The sequence below is a fragment of the Tenrec ecaudatus genome, chromosome 16, assembly GCF_050624435.1.
Source record: "Tenrec ecaudatus isolate mTenEca1 chromosome 16, mTenEca1.hap1, whole genome shotgun sequence".
In the NCBI taxonomy this organism is placed as follows: domain Eukaryota; kingdom Metazoa; phylum Chordata; class Mammalia; order Afrosoricida; family Tenrecidae; genus Tenrec; species Tenrec ecaudatus.
The window spans coordinates 45,186,504-45,206,223 of record NC_134545.1 but is presented as its reverse complement, the minus strand read 5'-3'; the positions used below and the strand labels follow the sequence as shown (position 1 = coordinate 45,206,223).

Genomic DNA, 19,720 nt, shown 5'->3' with positions numbered 1-19,720 from the left:
TAATATGCATACTACAGTGTTATTGGGTAGGTATGAAAAAGATTGTAAAGTTCAAGGCATTTTATAAATACAATATGCTTTCCTTATTCAAAGTACTTTGAGTTACAAAGAAACTATTGTCATCTGAGAAGAGATATTAAGTCTAAACTTTTAAACCACAAACAAATTTATAAGTCTAATGCTCTCATCTTGCAGTTTCGGAAACAAAAGCCCAAAGATACTATGATTTGTTTACGTTGTCAAAAACAATAGGGCACATTGAACCAGAATGCAGAGTTCTAGCCAATCCTGGTTGCTTTCTTTAGTGTAGCATTCAACTATTAAAGAGTTTCCTTTAAAAAAAAACGTTTCTAACTAATTATTTCAATGAAAGAAAACCTTTTTTAAAAAAAGAAAATTTAAGGTTTTTAGTGGATTTAGGTGATGTTATTTGCTTGACTTCCATCATTTGTATTAATATTCAACTACTTCATTATAAGAGTCCTACTAGTGTAGTGGTTTACAAGTTAGACTGCTAACTGCAAGGTCAGCAGTTCAAATCTGCCAGTCGCTCCACTGGAGAAAATGAAACTTTCTGCTTAAAGATTTACAACTTCTTAAGTCCATAGGGTAGCAATGGGTAGGAATGCACTAGTTTGTTTTTTTGAATTGACTACTGATGAGTATAAAATTACATCCTCTAAAACAAATTATCCTTGAGGAACAATTTTTATCCTTTATTTTATATATATAACATACATTCTATGCATATCTATTGGATTTCAACTGTTTATGGTTTGGGAACTCATAGAGCAGTTTGATGCTCTTTAGTTGGTGCAGTAGGAAAATTAACTATTAATCACCATCAAGTCGATTTTGACGCATAGCAATCCTACAGGACAGGGGAGAATTCCCTTGTGGGGTAACTGTATGGAAGTGGAAAACCATGTCTTACTCCCGCAGAGTGGTTGGTGACTTCAACTGCTGACCTGGAGGTTAGCAGTCCAATGAGTAACCACTGTGCTATCAGGACTCCTCAGGAAAATTAAAACCTGGATTAAATTCAGGAGATAGTGGAAATTTTAGAAATGTCAGAGATAATCCTGTTTTTTCTTATTCCATAATTAATTTTGAGGCCCAAGGTGAAGCTCTGTGCCATTCCTAGTTAGACAGTTGTAAAAGCTTAAGATAGAACTATGGTTTCCTTATTCCAACTTTATGTACTTTCCAGAATGACATTATTTCAAAAACTGGTTTCTGAATAGTGCCCTTTTCTCTTAAGAACAGTGTCTAGTCTAGGTTTGGGCATTGTGACAGCTCGGGTTTGTGCAAGTGAAGGACCGGTAAGGTGAATTAGGGAGATGGAGAGTGTTTGCTGCTCTGTTCTGTGACCCGCGTAGACAGAAGTTAGGTTTGGTCTAAGACTATTCTGGGATTCTGAACATGACTGCTCCCTCATAATTACTCTGAAACTACGTCTGTGTGTTGGGCGTACCTTGGAAAATTCATGTGGTCTGTGGGTGGACTCCTGGGTATTTTTCTAAGACTAAGGACGTTTTGAGTGTGCATTCAATAGGATGTTTTATTATTCAGATAGAGAATTCATAAGGCTAAAATTAAACTGCTTCCTTTTGTTAGTTTTTTTTATTTTTTAGAACCTTGAGACCGAATGTTTGCACTCATTTCAGAACCTGAGTCTTTCTTATGAATGGTAAATTTCACATTGCTGCGCATATTCTTAGGGAAATTAACTTCCCTTTGTTAGACAGTTTTTATTTTTTAGAACCTTGAGACCGAATGTTTGCCCTCATTGCAGAACCCGAGTCTTTCATATGAATGGTAAATTTCAGATTGCTGCTCATAATACTATATTCTTAGGCAAATTATCTTCAATCCTAGTTCCCTTATGAAAGATTTTGAAGGACAGAAATATCTTTATAGGACTGGACAATGTGGTCATGTCTTACAGCTTATATTTATAAGTAGGTCATATTGATTTGAAAAAGCGTACAAAGTTTTCTAACTTCAAACCTTTCTAGCCACATTATGGCTACATTAAGAACAATCAGATAAAACCAATCCTTTCCTACAGTATTCACTAACAATCATGTCTTTTTACTTCTTTAAAACTCCTTGGTTTAAAATTTTTATTTCAAAAATACTGTGATAAAACCTAAGTATGGAATTTTATCTCTTAAATAGCAAAGCCAGCTATATAAATAGGATGGCTATATGCCTCAGTTTGTCCAGGACAATGCTGGATCATATCTGTTATTGTTGCATATATACTAATAACTCCTTTTACTCTAAAAAATATCCTATTTGAATAACCAACTATCTAGTCACCTATATATTCACTATAAAATGTTTGTTGTAGTAGGCTTGATTGCTGAAATAATATTTGAAATAAGACCATATTATGGAATATTATTTTTATATGAAATATTATATATAATAGAATATGTTGTGATTATTTTCCACTGGTCAAACAGTGTTCTGAGTAGCTAAATGTAGTATAAGGGAGCTTAAACAAGTTTGTGGAAATAGATAATGGAAAATTTCCACACATTTTTTGAAGCCCATTTGTATATTCACGAAAGTCCTAGATTTAAAGGTCCAAGATTTGTAGGTTCTTTGGCTGGTTATAAACTCTTTTTGAACCTTTTGTTTTCCTTATGTGTAAATCAAATATAATAGCAATACCTCCTTGAGAGGTAACTCTCTTATTACCACTGAGTTGATTCTGACTCATAGTGACCCTATGGGACAAGGTAAAACTGCCCCTCTGAGTTTCTGACACTGTAACTCTTTATGGGAGTAGAAAGCCTCATTTTTCTCCCCTGGAGTGGCTGGTCGTCGGAACTGCTGACTTTGCGATTAGCAGCCCAGTGAGTAACCGCTACGCCATCAAAGTTCTTCCTGAGATGTAGCCAGTCGCCTTTCTAGCCATAATCCCTTATGTGATGTTTTATAAATTCCAACCCTATACTTGTGGTTATAATGCCATCTTGAAGGGAGTTCTCTTCCGTGCTAATGGACAGGTTGAAGTTGGGATGCATTTTTAGCTTCCATTTTACTAGGGATCTGACCCAAAGGGACCACCCTTTATTTCCTCGGAGATGTGGTCTACTGAAAGACAAAAAACACCTCCATCAAAGCCATTCCATTCCTCTGTGTATACGGCTCATCTCAAAAACAGAGATCCCAGGGCCACTGAGGCAAGGCGACCATGAGGTAGAACAGCAGCAATACCAAGACTATGAGGCAACACAGTGGGTGGGCTGGCTTCTTGGCTCAAGAGGCAGAAGCCAAGGGGCCACACTGCTGAACGGCTGAGGACAGGAGACATGCTTAGCTGGTGCTTAAGAGGCTCTGCTGGAAACCTTTGACTGTGTCCTTACAGTTTACTGATCCTGACTTGTCCTTATTGTTTACTAGTAATAAATGCCCATAGTTGTGACTTCTGTCAACAAATTATCCAACAAAACTGGCAAGTAGATTATCATGAGACCCAAAGCCCGTCTGTAGGCAATTGGACACCCCTTTACTGAAGGGTTGTGGGGAGGAGATGAGCCAGTCAGGGTGCAATGTAGCAATGATAAAACATACAACTTTCCTCTAATTCTTAAATGCTTCCTTCCCCATACTATCATGATCCCAATTCTATCTTACAAATCTTGCTAGACTAAAGGATGTACATTGGTACAGATAGGAACTGGAAACTCAGGGAATCCAGGACAGATGACTCCTTCAGGACCAGTGCTGTGAGTGACAATACATGTGGGTGGAGGGAAGGTGGGATGGAAAGGGGGAACCGATTACAATGATCTACATATAACCTCCTCCCTGTGGAACGGACAGCAGAAAAGTAGGTAAAGGGAGACATCGTACAGTGTAAGATATGACAAAATAATAATTTATAAATTATCAAGGGTTCATGGGGGAGAGGAGAGCAGGGAGGGGGGAAAATGAGGAGCCGATATTAGGGGCTCAAGTAGAAAGCACATGTTTTGAGAATGATGATAGCAACAAATGTACAAATGTGCTTGACACAGTTCACAGTGGATGGATGTATGGATTGTGATAAGAGTTGTATGAGCCCCCAATAAAATGATTTTATAAATAAATACAAAGGTCAAGTGATCAGGATAAGTTCAGATTTTTCCACCAAAACTATTTAGGGAAGAAGGCAGTGGAAAGTTGTATTCAAAATACTGAAAGAAAAAAATTGCCAACCAAGAATCCAGCAAAATTATTTCTCAAATATGAGGGAGAAATAAAAAGAAAACCTATTTCTTTACAAATAAAAACTAAAGGAATTTATACGACACAACCACCTTTACAAAAAATATTGAAAGGAGTTCTGTGGATAGAAAATCTATACTATAACAACAGACAGCAGCCTAAACATGTTAGGAAATAAATTGTTATGGAGAAAACACTCTAAGCAGTACTCAAAGTGACATCGAACTAAGTAAATTAAAATAAGTAATTGTAGTGTTCTTTAAAAAAAATAAGGAATTGTGGACAACATCCCACTATGAGGATAAAAAACAAATGAGAGCAGAGGGAACAGAGCAGATAATAAATACTTAAATGGAGAAGATATCAAACTGTTCACAAACTATAAAAAATTACTTTGAAACTGGAAAGAAAACCACTAAAAATAACTTACAAGGAAAATTTTTGAAATTTCAACAAAACAAACAGCATGAAAACCATATAAGCAAGACAGACACTAAGGTAAAAAAGAAAAAAGTAAAGGGAGGAATAAGACAACCCAAAACAACAGGAATACAACATGAAAACTCTTGAAAAGTAAAACTAGTAATGCCATTAAAGAAACATGACAAAGTAACATCAGCCAAAGCATGTTTATCAATAACAATACCAAATGTAAACAGTGAATTAATCAGCTAAAAAGAGTAGATTAAAAAATATGAACTTTTAATAGGCTGCTTACAAGAAAAGTACTTTTATTAAAAAAATCATTTTATTGGGGGCTCATTCAACTCTAATCACAATCCATACATACATCCATTGTGTCAAGCACATTTGCACATTCGTTGCCCTCATCACTCTCAAAACATTTGCTTTCTACTTGAGCCCTTGGTATCAGCTCCTCATTTTCCCCTCACTCCCCACTCCCTCATGAAACCTTGATAATTTATAAATTATTATTTTGTCATATCTTATACACTGTACGATGTCTCCCTTCACCCACTTTTATGTTGTTCATTCCCCATGGAGGAGGTTATATGTAGATCCTTGTAATCGGTTCCCCCTTTCCACCCTTCCCTCCCGGTATCACCACTCTCAGCACTGGTCCTGAAGGGGTCGGGTCATCTGTCCTGGATTCCCTGTGTTTCCAGTTCCTATCTGTACCAGTGTACATCCTCTGGTCTAGCCAGATTTATAAGGTAGAATTGGGATCATGATAGTATGGGGGAGGAACCATTTAGGAACTAGAGGAAAGTTGTACGTTTCATCGTTGCTACATTGCACCCTGACTGGCTTGTCTCCTCCCTGTGACCCTTCTGGAAGGGGATGTTCAGTTGCCTACAGATGGGTCTTGGGTCCCCAATCTGCACACCCCCTCATTCACAATGATTTGATTTTTTTTTTTCCTTTTATGCCTGATACCTGATCCCTTCAACACCTTGTGATCACACAGGCTGGTGTGCTTCTTTCATGTGGGCTTTGTTGCTTCTGAGCTAGATGGCTGCTTGTTTACCTTCAAGCCTTTAAGACCCCAGATGCTATATCTTTTGATGGCCGGGCACCATCAGCTTTCTTCACCACATTTGCTTATGCACCCATTTGTCTTCAGCAATCATATCGGGAAGGTGAGCATCATGGAATACCCGTTTAATAGAACAAAGTGTTTCTGCATTGAGGGAGTACTTCAGTGGAGACCCAGAGTTCATTTGCTATCTTAATACTAAACCTATAAATCTATGCACAGAGATCTATTTTCCCCATTCTCATGTATAAATATATTTACATATGTACCTGCCTTTATTTAGACCTCTATAAATGTCCTTTGTCTCCTAGCCCTTTCCTCTATTTCCTTTTACTTTCTTCTTGTCCCACTCTCATGCTCAGCCTTCATTTGGGTTTCAGTAATTCCTTTCAGTTACATTACCCTTGAATCATGCCCTATCAGCCCTCCTGCACCCTTCTCACCACTGATTTGGATCGCTTGTTCCCTTGCCCTGGATTTGTTAACACCACTTCCGTACCCCCCACCTCCCTCTCTCCCATGTTCTCTGGAACCATAGGTCCCGTTGTTTTCTCCTCCAGATTGTTCATCCAGCCTATCTTATTTAGACAGACCTATGGAGATAATAAGATGCACAGAGCAAAACCAAACAACAAAAGATAACAAAACAACAACAATAACAAAAAGCCAATGACACACACAAAAAGGCCTGTAGTTAGTTCAAGGACTGTGTGTTGGCCTTCAGGAGTGTTTTCTGGTCGGGTCTGTTGGGATGCCAAGCCTCTGACCCAAAGTCTATTTTTGGTATTCCCTGGGGACTTCATTGCTCTGTTCCCCTTGCTGTTCTTTTGCACGCCCTTAGTGTTTTGCCTTGGTGTTGTGGGAACAGATCAGGCTGAATTCTCTACACTGTGTTGTCTCCTGTAGGGCTGTGGGTCAGTGAAGGATGTTATGTCTCATAGTGGGGCTGGCCATATGGTCTTCTCTGGATTGGCTGCCCTGAGCGGGAGTATTGTCTTCATGGCTTGGTGTGCCAGGATGTGCTCCGTTCTTCGCATGTGCTCTGATCAGAAGTGTCCCTCCCCCTGTGCTGCAGCTTCAGTGCTGTCCTCTGAAATAAATTGTACACGTAGTTTGGATTGGGGCTGGCCCCTCGAAACATGCGGTAGTATAAAGATTAACATAGATGCAAAATAAAAAATATATATCAATCTAACAGCAGTCAAATGAAAGCTAGACTAGCAATATGAATCTCAGACAATAGACATCAAATTAAGAACATAATGAGAGATGAAGAAGGCCACTATCTAATAATAAAAGCTTTAATGTAATGAGAAACCTTAACCATAATTCATAAAAGGGATATCCCCCAGAAAACAGAATTGCACTGGGCAGCGAGGAGCTTTTGTAGTATGCATTTTTCCTGCAGGCAAGCATTGAGCAACTCACTCAGAGTTGGTGCACTCAGGGGCATTGCCTGGGCAGGTTCTCTCTGTCTACTGTGAACTTTTCATAAAAGCTTTGCTCGAACCTCGTTCTTGTGTTGGCTGATTTAAGAGAAAGAACTTGTGACTGAAATTTTGTTTCCTGCTTGGGAAATATGCAGCAGAAACTGTTGGGATGTTGAACACAGCTTCTAAGAATAGCGCTATGGGAAAAACTCAAGTGTATGAGTGGTTTTCTTTTTTTACAAAAGGTGAGATATTGATTGGTGACAAACCTCGTACTGGATATCCATTAGCTTCCCAAATGGACAACAATGTCGATTGGTAGTGCATTTGGCCTTTGTTCCAACAGGTCAGACTGTTAATCAGGCTTTCTATTTAGAGGTTCTGAAAAGATTGCATTAACAGTGTGACAAAAATGGCCTGATTTGTGGCCGAAGGGGGACTGATTTTGCCACCACGACAGTGCACCTGCTCACGCAGCCTTGTCCGTGCATCAGTTTTTGGCAAAAACCAGTATTCCTCTCTTGCCCCATGTACCTGACTCACCTGATGGTGCTTTTGTGCTACTTCTTTTTGTTTCACGAATGAAGGGGGAAATGAAAAAACAGTGAAGAAAAAGCAAGGGTGGTGTTGTCAGCCATCCAAGCAGATGAGTTTGAAAACGATATCCAAGAATGGAATTGCAGATTTGACAAATGTATTAAGTGTCGTGTAGAGTACTTTTAAAAAAAAATTAAATACATAGCTTGGGAGTGGTTGGAGGAATTCAGTTTTTGGGCGGGTACCACCTCGTATATGTGCAACAAGTGAAAGACAATAGAAATATATTAATTAATTTTTTATAGAAATGAAGAGACAAATAGCTTATAATATAATAGTAGGAGAGACTTGAATGCACCACTTCCAATTAAAGATCAATCAACTAGAACAGCGGTTCTCAACCTGTGGGTCGCAAACCCTCTGGGGGTCAAACGACCCTTTCACAGGGGTCGCCTGATTCTTAAAAGTAGCAAAATTACAGTTATGAAGTAGCAGCAAAAATAATTTGATGGTCGGTTGGTCATCATAACATGAACTGTGTTAAAGGGTCACATTAGGAAGGTTGAGAACCATTGATCTAGAAAGAAAATCAACAGATACAAAATATTAAATAACAATAATCAACTTGATCTCATAGATATTAATGGAACACTTCACCCAACAAAATTCATTTCACTTTTTTCTCTAGCTCCCATGGATCTTATTGTAGAACAGATAATATTTTAGGTTATAAACCAAGCATCAATAAATTCAGAAAAACAGAGTTAATACAACCAACCATAAAAGGATCAACTCTGAAAACCTATATCATGGAAACTGAACAACACTTTACTCAAGAGTCACTGGGTAATAGAAGAAATAAAGAACACAGTCTAATGATTCCTTGACACAAAGGAGAACAAAAATAGCACATTGGAAGACCTTTGGATGTGGCAAAAGCAATATCCCGAGAGTGGTGTATAGCAACGTCTGTACACATCAGTGAGGCTGGAAGATTAAAGCAAACCCCTGAAGACACCAACTGCAACAGCTGCAAAATGCAGCAAACAAACTGTTAGATGCTAGAAGAAAAGAAATAATGAGGATTGTAGCAGAAATAAATGAACCAGAAAAAACATATGTATAGAAAAAAATCAATAGGACCAAATTTTAATAAAATTGATAAACCACTGGCAAACCTAACAAAGGAAAAGAATATGAAAAACATTTTATAAATGAGAAATGAAACATATTACAACATAAGCAAATGGGATTAAAAAAATCCCAATATTATGAAAGATTATATCCCAGCAAATTCAAAAATCGAGAAGTGTGCAACTTTTACATGCATATGAGGCAAAGGAAAATACCATGTCTCGGGCCTGGTGCACCTAAGTCCTTAAAGTAACTTTTCTGCTTTTCGGTAGTCTGAGGAGTTTTTGTGGAGTCGATTTACCTAATACAACATGCCTATTGATCTCTTGGCTGCTGCTTTCATGAGCATTGATTGAACATCCAAGCAGGATGAAATCCTTGACAACATCGATCTTCTCCCCATTGATCATGATGTCCATGATGTCCTATTGGGCCAATTGTGAGGGGTTGGGTCTTCTTGACATCGAGTTGTAATCCATACTCAAGTCTGCAGTCTTTGAGCTTCATCAGCAAGTGTTTCAATTTCTCCTCACTTTCAGCAATCAAGGTTGTGTCATTTGTATATCACAGATTGTTAATAAGCATTCCTCCAGTCCTCATGCTGTATTCTAAATGTCATCCAGCTTCTTGGGTGATTTTGCTCAGCATGCAGACTGATTGAGTATGGTGGGAGGATGCAGCCCTAATGCACACCATTCTTTATTTTGTTTTATTATCACTTTTTAGCCATTTTATTGGGGGCTCTTACAGCTCTTCAGCAGTCCATACATCAGTTGTGTCAAGCACATTCGCACATATGCTGCCACCATCCTTTTCAAAACATTTTCTTTCTACTTGAGACCTTGGTATCGGCTCCTAATTTTCCCATTCCTCCTCCCCCCCACCCTCATGAATCCTTGATAAATTATAAATTATTATTTTCCTTTCTTATACCCCTCGCTGTCTCCCTTCACCCATGTTTCTGTTGTTTGTCACCCTGGGTGGGGGTGGAGGTGGGGGTTTATACGTCGATCATTGGGATTGGTTCCCTCTTTATCCCCCCACCGTTATGGTATCACTACTCTCATTATTGTTCCTGAGGCCTTTCTTGATTTTAAACCATGCAATAGTCCCTTATTTTGTTCACACAACTGCCTCTTGATCCATGTACAAGTTCTGTATGAACACAATGAAGCTCTCTGGAATTCCCATTCTTCACAAGGCTATCCATAATTTTTTATGATCCACATAGCCAAATGTCTGGGCATAATTGATAAACAAGTAAACATGTTTTTGGTAAGTTAATATAGAGCATGAAAACAGCATGGGAAATTACAGAGAGGCAAATCTTCCTGAATAATTTAGAACAATGCCTTCTGTGGAGGCTGATTTAACCATGGCCACTAGTGTTTTGCTAGCAGTCAGTCAGCGGGGGTCCTCCAAAGACAGAGATGAACTGCTTTCTCCTGGAATTTGAACCATCGTTATTTTGCAGTAATTTGTGGGAAAGAGACTTCATCTCACTCAAAATGACTTACAGCTATGCTGATTTGTTTTTAACAGTTATTAAGTAGCCCCTGTAGTTGTTGCTTACTTCCACTGGAGAATTCTGAAAACTTTTGATGGATTGAAAAGCATGTCAGCGATGACACTGATTGTGAGGCCTTCACTCTAGTCAGTCTCACTTTGTCAGTTAGGTCCCTTGCAAAGCTCACCCGGAATTCCTCTGTGCTCCCTAATGACCTTCAGTAACTGGGCATCTTACTACAGCATCAGTTATTGAAGATGCTTATCAAGTAAAGAACTTTGTTGCAATAGACTTTTCTTCTTTATAAAATCTTATGTAACTTAATTAGTTTCAATCATTAGTTGTGTCTCCAATTTAAATATTCTCCTTTCTAAATGATTTTGTGCTACTGTAAAAATATGTTCTACATCTAATCAGATGAAATATATCATAAACCTAGCAAGTTTATTCTCAAAATGATGCGAAGATACCTATTTTATGTTATTTGTCTATATGTTCTACATCAACTTTTCTAACTTGTGCTTGCATTTTGTCTTTTTTTTTAGTGAAAATATTCTCTTTGGAATGGGAAATCCTCTACTTGACATTTCTGCTGTGGTAGATAAGGATTTTCTTGATAGGTAAGTATTAGATTTCATATGTACTATATGAAAACTATAGCTGAAGAAACTAGTGAAAATTTTGTCTTTGGATTTATTTTATAATAACAAATTAGAAGAAAACTCAGGAAATTTAAAATTTAGTACTAACAACTATACTATCATTATTGTCAGCAGTTCCCCTTGTGAATACATAGAACTATTTTCATGTAAAATGCATTTTGTATTCTTACAAAGATGTGTATATAATTACATAATAATTTGAAAGATGTATATATAATTTACATAATGCTTTAGTGATTAACATTTAAAAGACTATTTATTGACTACATCTATAGTGGGCCTACAATATAAATGGGGACGAACTATAGAAGACTAGAGGACATGATTCAGAAGATTACAGGACATAATTCAAAATCCAAGAATCTCTTCTCTTTCCTCTTCAGTAGTAGGTTTAGATGTTGTTAACTTAGTTGGAAAATCAGGTTTTTTACCCAGCTGTTGACTCCATTTGCTAAATGGAGATAATTAAGTAGTCAAAATGGAATAATGATTAGAAAGCAATCTGCTGTTCCCCTAACATACACTCCAAGCTCTCTCCCCTAGGGGCAACCACTTTTTCAATCTTTAATTTAAAATTTGCATAATAAAAATTCTACATTTTAACCATCTTAAAGAATACAGTTGAGTGACTTCTAGTACATTGAACCATTGCTATTAACTCCAGAATACTTTTGTCACCCTCCCCCATTCAAAGAAAACTCTCATATGCGTATTAGTCAGGCCTCATTTTCTCAATAGCTCTATCTTCTGTGAACCACTAACCTGTCTTTTCTCTCTTGATTTGCAATAAATTATTTAATATGGATCTTCCAGCCACAGTCTCTATAGCATCTTTCAAATGGCTTTTTTTCCTGTGGGTCTGGGTAAAAGAAGGTAGGAGATGCTGGTTGTGAATAATTGTTAATCGTGATTGTAAATATCCGCAGCTCTAATGGGAGATTGGTCGATTTTGCCATCCTGCTCAGTATAAAATTAGCCATTTCAGAAAGAGGAAGCAGCAGCTCAGGACCATCAAGGAAGAAAAGCCTGGAGTGGAGCATGTCCTTTGGATTGGATCTCAAGATTCCTTTGTGCTGAACCTCCTTGGTCCAGGGGCAGAAGGCTATGGTGACAGAATTGGCAGAAGCAGAACCAAGAGAAAACATGGTGGGCTTCTTGGGGCATGGAAAGAGAAAATTGAATGTCTTTAGCTGGAGGCTCACTGTGGAGTGGGGTGCATTTAAGCACTTAACTGAGGTATTAAGCTTGCTGTTCCATAAAACTGGAATTTAGTGTCTTTGGGTTGAGGCTTATAACAGACTAGCATGACCTTTGGCCAATTATCAGTTCTTTTTTTTAACAAATCATTCTATTGGAGGCTTTTATAGCTCTTATAACAGTCCATACATCAATTGTACAAGTATATTTGTACATATGCTGCCATCATCATTTCCAAAACACTTTTTACTTGAGCCCTTGGTATAAGCTTCTTTTTATCCCTCTCTCCCTCAACCTCACATCCTTGATCAATTATATATTGTTATTATTATTTTGTATCTTACACTGTTCCTTAACCTACATTTCTATTACTCGTCACCTTCGGGGGCAGGGGGCGGCTATAAATTCAATCTTGTGTTAGGTTCCTCCTCCCTACTTCCCCCTCCCCCACTGTCCCCCTCCCTTCATTACATCAGCACTCCCTATCAGCAGTTCTATACAAGCTTTGAAACATTCCCCAAGGAGTGCAGACACCAAGAGGCTGAGTGGTGGAGAGGTTGAGGCTCCAAGAGAGACCTGGGAGTGCCTATTCTGAGTGGAGAAACTGAGCATTTCTGACCTTGAATTATAATCTCTTAAATTTCCCCAATAAAGGCCATGGTTATGAGGTTGTTCTGTGGGGGCCATTCTAGAATCCAGTTTAGAAGTTAGAGAGTGCTGCAGGAGGGACAGCTGGTGTCAGGAAAGTTGAAGGGTGGAGGCCTGCCTGACCATTAACCAGCACTATAAAAAGCTTTATCCTCAGGCAGAGTATGCTTTGAAAGTCAGTTACATAGGATTTAGCTTTGTGCTGATGTGGAGCTTGATTCTTCTCCTTTGTAAAGCCAGAGATTTAATGCTGCTTCCTTGCCATTCTTCAAATGCCAAATACTGAGATTACAAAGTTAAATAGGCAAGTTACTTTAAGGGGTTAGTTAGTGCTCTAATTGAGGAGACAATGGGCAGAAAAAAGCAGCACAGTCACTTCATTGGGTCCCTCCATTTGAGCCAAGTGGATTGAGAAGGTGGCTTTTTGAGGAAAACCCAGTGGTCGGGATTTGCTGATGCCAGAAGAAGAGCCGGAACAGCTGTATTAGTTTGTATCCCAACACCCTGGGTGGAGGCTTAATGAACGTGTCATGAGCCACCATGTGTGTTGTCACTGCATCTGCTTAACCGGGAATCATGAAATTGTATGTGAATCATGATTCTGATATAATGCTCTTTCTAGAGAAAAGGTATGAAGTAAAGGGAGACAGGGAAACAAAACATTTATTGGACAAATAAGGGATATTTGGGGCCAGAAAGTAAGAGGAAATAATGAGCTTTGCAGGAGAACTATTTTAGAGGAGAAAAGACCCCAAATTTAAAAACTATATTGTACCATATATACTCGAGTATAAGCCAACCCAAATATCAGCCGAGGGACCTAATTTTACCACAAATACTGCATTGAAAATGTGCTGAAAAACTTGGCTTGTACAGGAGTATATATGGGGTCTGTGAGTGTATGTGTGTGTAATATTGTATAGAGACTCCATTAAGTCTTTTTTTTAAACATTTTATTAGGGACTCATACAACTCTTGTCACAATCCATACATACATCAATTGTATAAAGCATATCTGTACATTCTTTGCCCTCATCATTTTCAAAGCATTTACTCTCCACTTAAGCCCTTTGCATCAAGTCCTCTTTTTTCCCCCTCCCTCCCTGCTTCCCCCTCCCTCATGAGCCCTTGATAATTTATAAATTACTATTTTGTCATATCTTGCCCTGTCTGGCATCTCCCTTCACCCACTATTCTGTTGTCTGTCCCCCAGGGAGGAGGTCACATGTAGATCCTTGTAATCAGTTACCTCTCTCCAACCCACTCTCCCTCTTCCCTCCCAGTATCGCCACTCACACCCCTGGTCCATTAAGTCTTAAATGGGACTAAGACCAGACGGAGGAAAGACAAATAATTTGGAGGAGGGAGACCCTCAATATGAGATCATACTAGTGTCCAGAGGATTCAGAGCACATTGCTAATTATGGGATATAAAAATCAAAACTAGTCACAAAAGTACGAGTGGCAGCTTAGTTCATTACTGTGGCAAGTGGGACAATGGAAGGGGAAATATGATTGGGCATGTATACTATTGCAGTTTGGAAATGTTTTCAGGATTGTTCCTGGGACCCTACAACCAATGGAGTATATATAAGCCTGTGGTACCCCAACTTTCCCCCCCCCACTTTATTGGGAGCTCTTAAAATATTATAACAATCTATAGTCCAATTAGACCAATTATGATTGTACCATTGTTGTCACCATCATTCTCAAAACATTTTCTTTCTTGTACTCTTGGTTGTCAGCTCCCCTTTATCCCTGCCCTCCCCCTCCCTACCCCCAGGAACCCTTATAACTATATTCAATATTTTTATTTTGTTTTGTATCTTACACCATCCAATGTGTTGGTTAATGTACCCCAACTTTCTATTAAGGGCATGCCTAAACAAACCCTTCACATTGTGACTGCTCCTCCCTCCTTGACATTCTGAAAAAACTCAAAGGATAAGTTTATGCCAAGAGTAAAGGGAGTAGGCTCCTGCCGTAAACTGTAGTCTTCTGCAAACTGAGTGAGTAGATAGAGTTTTAGCTGTAATGTGGAGCTAAGGCAGAGTGGGTTTGTTTGATATAGTGGTCAAAAATAGCAAATGCAGCAGAGTTGTCTAGTATATTAAGGCCTTAAAAGGCCTACTGTATTCAGCAATTATTCGGGTGACTTCAGGAGCCCTGGTGAGCTAGTGGTTACAGTGCAGCTTTCTGCAGAGTCAGCAGCTCCAAATCACCAGCTCCTCCTCAGGAGATAAACAGGGGACTCTGTGAAAGTAAAGTTACAGTCTCAGAAACTCAGCATCGGTTTGATGGCAGTGAGTTTGTTTTTGATGATGCCATTTAGAAGAACAGTGGCGAAGTGATGGAATAGAACCCCGATTAAAATGTGTTTGTGAATAAATGGAGGTGTGATGTAAGATGGGCTGGTTAGTGATACCTTCTGAATACCAAATGCTTTGAATTGCTTCTAATGAAAATATGTGACTCGTTTCAGCATGAAAGTGTGAAAAACTCTGCTGACCTACTTTCACCAGTGAAAGAAAAGTCAAGAGTTTTGTATTTGAGCCAAAGCCAGCAATTCCTTCCCCTTTCTCAGCTCAGGGAGGGTAAGACTTGTCCTAGGGTTGAAATGATGACAAAGTTATAATAGTGAGACAATAATATTGTACTCAGCATATTACAGTACAGGTACAAGAGAAACGGCAAAAGGACCAATGAAGCTCTGTCTGACTGAGAATCCAAAGAGCAGTCCAGCTCAACAGCTGGAGGGAAAGACGAGGTTTCTACTCCCCAAGGGCAGCCTTAGGCACCCACCGCAGGGTGAGTTCTCCTCCGTCCTTTAGTGTTGCTGTCATTCTCATTTGGAATGGAGTCCGTGGCACTGAGGTTTTTTTCCCAAAATCATTTTATTGGGAGCTAATACAGATCTCCTATTCCCTGGGCCATTCACATCATGCGGTGTTACAGAACTGTTACTACAATTAGTTTAAAGACATTCTCTTCCTTCTCCCACTGTGCCCCCCAGGAACCCCTATTCTATTTGCTTCCTCTGAGGGTTCATCAATCCTGGGTTTCATATGCCAAAAAACATTAAAATATATAACCGGAATTCAAGAGGATTACCCCCAATGACGAAATACATCTGAGATAAACCCCAATATGACAAAACCAAAACACAGAAGATGTTGAAAGCCAGAGAGGCAAGATTAACTGACAAGGTTTTAACTTGTCAAGTCAGGTTTGTCATTTGATCTCCGAAAGTCATCTCTGCAGTGCACTCTGTCTGGTAGCTGTTTCTTTGCATCCCTCTGATCTGGATAGAGGCGTCTTTCCTGTGTAGATCTCACAAATGTATCTTGGGCTTCCAGTGTCATCCCTAGCCTTCTGCAAATCAGAGGCTTACAATTTAGGCTCTGCTACGATTCCCTCCTTTGGCTTTGGATTACCATATATACTCGTGTATAAGCTGAATTTTTCAGAAAAAAATTTTTGTGCGGTTTCAGTGATAAAATTAGGTGCATCAGCTGATATTCGGGTCGGCTTATGCTGGAGGATATATGGTATATGATTTACAATCCCGTGGTCACTGATGTTGGTGTGCTTCTGTTAGGTCTCTCTCTCCGGGACTAGATTTCAGCCTCAGTCCTTGGCTCCGCGAGAGAAAGATTTCATGCCGAAGCCGGGCTTCTGATCCAAATGAATTTAATGAGAGTTAAAAGCTTCAGGTTTTTCGTGGCACCCATTAGGATTCCTCTGATCATGCGGCCTGGCAGAGACTGCCCCAGGTCACGCAAGGATCTCTCTCCTCCCACGAAGACGACCAGACCACCCAAGCAAGCCCCTCTCCCTCTCGGTTCCTGCCTTTTTAAGGGTTCCCCGGGGAGGCGTGGTGAACGACCCCAGGTCGATCCCATTGGCTGAATTGCAGTCACCTGGCCCAGGTGGGCTGCTCCAGGTGTAACGCCCATCTGCGCCCACCGGTGGGAAAATCCAGCTTTGTCCTTTGCTGGCTCTCCTGGGCATGCGTAAATGGACTTCCCAATTCCCTAGGCTAAGCTCCCTAACACTTCTTCCATGTGGACTCAGTAGACATCGACTCGGTTTTATACAGTATTGCTGATGTTTGATTTTGGCATTAGAAGCTAAACATTTACCATTGCTTTTCCAAAGTTCGTTGGTAAAAACTTTTGTTGTAACCAGAGGTAGGATTTTTTGTTGTTGATTCAGTAGACTGGAAGGGGAAGGAAAAAGGATGATAGTTTCTATCTATTTCCATGTCTTAGTTCTGAAAGGAGCACCCTTAAGCCAATCTTTCTTATTCTTTATTAGGTTAGATTTCATCACAATGATTGATGAATTAGCACTACCCCCTCCCCCTCCCAGGGAATGAACAGAACCCTGGGTGAAGGAAGAGAGCAGTTGGTGTAATATATGAAAATAATCATTTATAATTTATCAAGGGCCCATGAGAGTGGGAGGTAGGAGTGGAAAAAAGATCTGATACCAAAGGCTCAAGTGGAAAGCAAATGTTTAGAAAATGATGATGTAATATATGTACAAATGTGCTTGACACAATTGATGTGTGGATTATTATAAGAGCTGTAAGAGCCCCAATAAAATGATCTAAAAAAAAAAGGGTGAACCATGGTGATAGAATTCTCCTCTTTCTTGTAAGGTACCTGGGTTTAGTAACCGGCCAATATACTCTCTGTCGGGAGGCTTGTAGGTGGTTATGACATTGAATATGTTTTTGTTTGAGCTTCTAGTGGAACCCTGTGGAATCTAATGATTCAATCTGCAGTTGATCTTGGGGGCGGTGCAGCTCTGGATGGTATTTGGTTTCCATGTGCGTGAGGTTGCCCTGAGGGTTAAAATCACTGGATACTAACAATGACACTGGCAGTCAGAAACAGCCCCATCAATAGGTCTGTTATTCCACAGAGTCTCCCCGGGAGCAGTAAGAGGGACATAGCCATGTGGGGGTAGGGAGGATAAATTTCACTAAAGTTATCCAGTGAGATACTGAGCAAAAAAGAGGCAAACAATAGTAAACCTCAGGTGAAGAGGACCAGTGCCCATAATTGTTATACTTTCTGAAATGTCCGCTGTCCCCTAAAATGAGTCAGACCCAGAAACAGCAAGTAAGATCTGTAAAGGCGAAACTGAGGAACAGGGGGGGAAGACGGCCATGACAGAACAAGGGAGAGCAGAAACCGAAAGAGCTTTATTCAGTGGAGTGAGCTCCCAGACGAGGTTCCATGACCTAGGCCAACAGGTCAGGGAAGTCCTGCTCAGCAGCTGGGGCAAGGGCTATGAACGGGGTGGTGAGGAATGTAGGGTAATTAGCACATGGAGCTTGGAAACCAGGGGAATTGCTGGTGGACTCCTTGCTGCTTTCTTTGAGCCAGTAACATCTGGTTTCACTGGTTATCTTATCTGGCGCCAGCTGCTGCTGACCTTTGGGATGTGCAGGGAAGCTCCTGCAGGGCCTGGACCTGCTTCAGCTTAGTCCAAATGGGGGCTGCCTAGTTCAGACCCAACCCAAACATTCCAAACTTCTTAATATTGGAAATGGGGCAATGTTTTCTGTCTTTACTTCCTGCTGAGATAGGTCGAAGAAGGAGTTTAAGAGTTGGAAGGTTTGGGGCCAGACTGGTCTGCAGTGGACTGTAAGGGTGAAGAAGCTGATTGAAGGTCAGGTTGGAGATATCTTTCATTCCTGCAAGTTTCTTAACACACAAAGAGCTGAAAGCAAAAGTACACAGATAATTATCAGAGGCCCGATGAGGGGCATAACCCAGGCCATGGCAGGATATTGAAACCATGAGAAGCTGGAGGTGCTCCACTGATGTTTCCTGATTTTATTGGCCATGGTGCGGAGTGCCTTAACATTTTGTTTAACTATGCCTGATTCATTAATAAAATAACAACAGTCTTTATTTAGAAACATGTGTGTTCCTCTTTTATCTGCTGTTAATAAGTCAAGAGCTTAGCGATATTATAGGGTGACTTGTGTTAAGGATGTTAACTGCCTTTGGAGGGAGACAAGAGAGTTATCAGTTTGATGTTTTTTTGCAATGGATGATGGCTACTTCTGCTGGCGGCTGAAGAGCCTGGAAGAGATTAACTATCAAGTTACCGTTTACTATGGGGGACCCTTTGGTAGTCAGAATCACCGGTCCTTCCAGATAGTGGCATGACAGTGAGCTATTAGGAACGCATAATTAGAATCAGAATATATATTAGCCGTTTATATATATTTTTTTCCTTTAGCAAGATGGAAAGCTCAAGTGAGAGCAACAAGTTTCGCTTTTTGAGAAGTAGTTTTTATTGGGAGACATGCAGCTTTCCAGAATTGGTCAAGTGAGAAGACAGCCATTGCCCCTGGGCATCTATGACAGAACTGCCATCAACACACAAAGTTAGATCTGGTTTAGGATAAGGTTGATCAGAGAGTCTGGGTCGGGGCAGTGTTAGTGCCTCAACTGCCTGGGGCCAGGAGTGACCACTAAGTTTCAGTGAGTCTAGGAGCTGAGGCAAGAGGGTCTCTGGGTTTAAAGAGGGAGCCTGGCGCAGAGTTATGTTAGGGTTTTTGATAAACATGTGATAGATTTTCTGCAAGCGACTTGGAGACAGCAAAGACAGGACTTGGTGTGAGAGGAGGGCCTGCAGCCTGTGGGGATAGGCCTTTTTTGGGTTAACTTTAGGGCTCTTTGGGTGAGGGTGGCAGCTATCGCCATGGCCTGGAGGCAGGGTGGCCAACCCTGACTGTCATATCTAGTTGCTTAGACAGACAAGCTATAGGAGATAGAGAGGTCCTCAGGGGCTGAGCCAGGACTCTGACTTATATATCTTGTTTTTTGCCTGTGTTGAATAAAAAGGTTTGGCATGGTTT

General features: G+C 40.1%; 1 protein-coding gene across 2 annotated transcripts in view; it reads left to right on the top strand.

Moving 5' to 3' along the window:
* ADK (adenosine kinase) overlaps positions 1–19,720 on the top strand; it is a 560,488-nt gene that overhangs the window by 59,902 nt on the left and 480,866 nt on the right. For both annotated transcript variants that reach the window (XM_075534681.1, XM_075534682.1), the window contains exon 2: positions 10,876–10,950. In XM_075534681.1, coding sequence (XP_075390796.1) covers positions 10,876–10,950 — 75 coding nt within the window. The remainder of the gene's footprint in view (positions 1–10,875; positions 10,951–19,720) is intronic.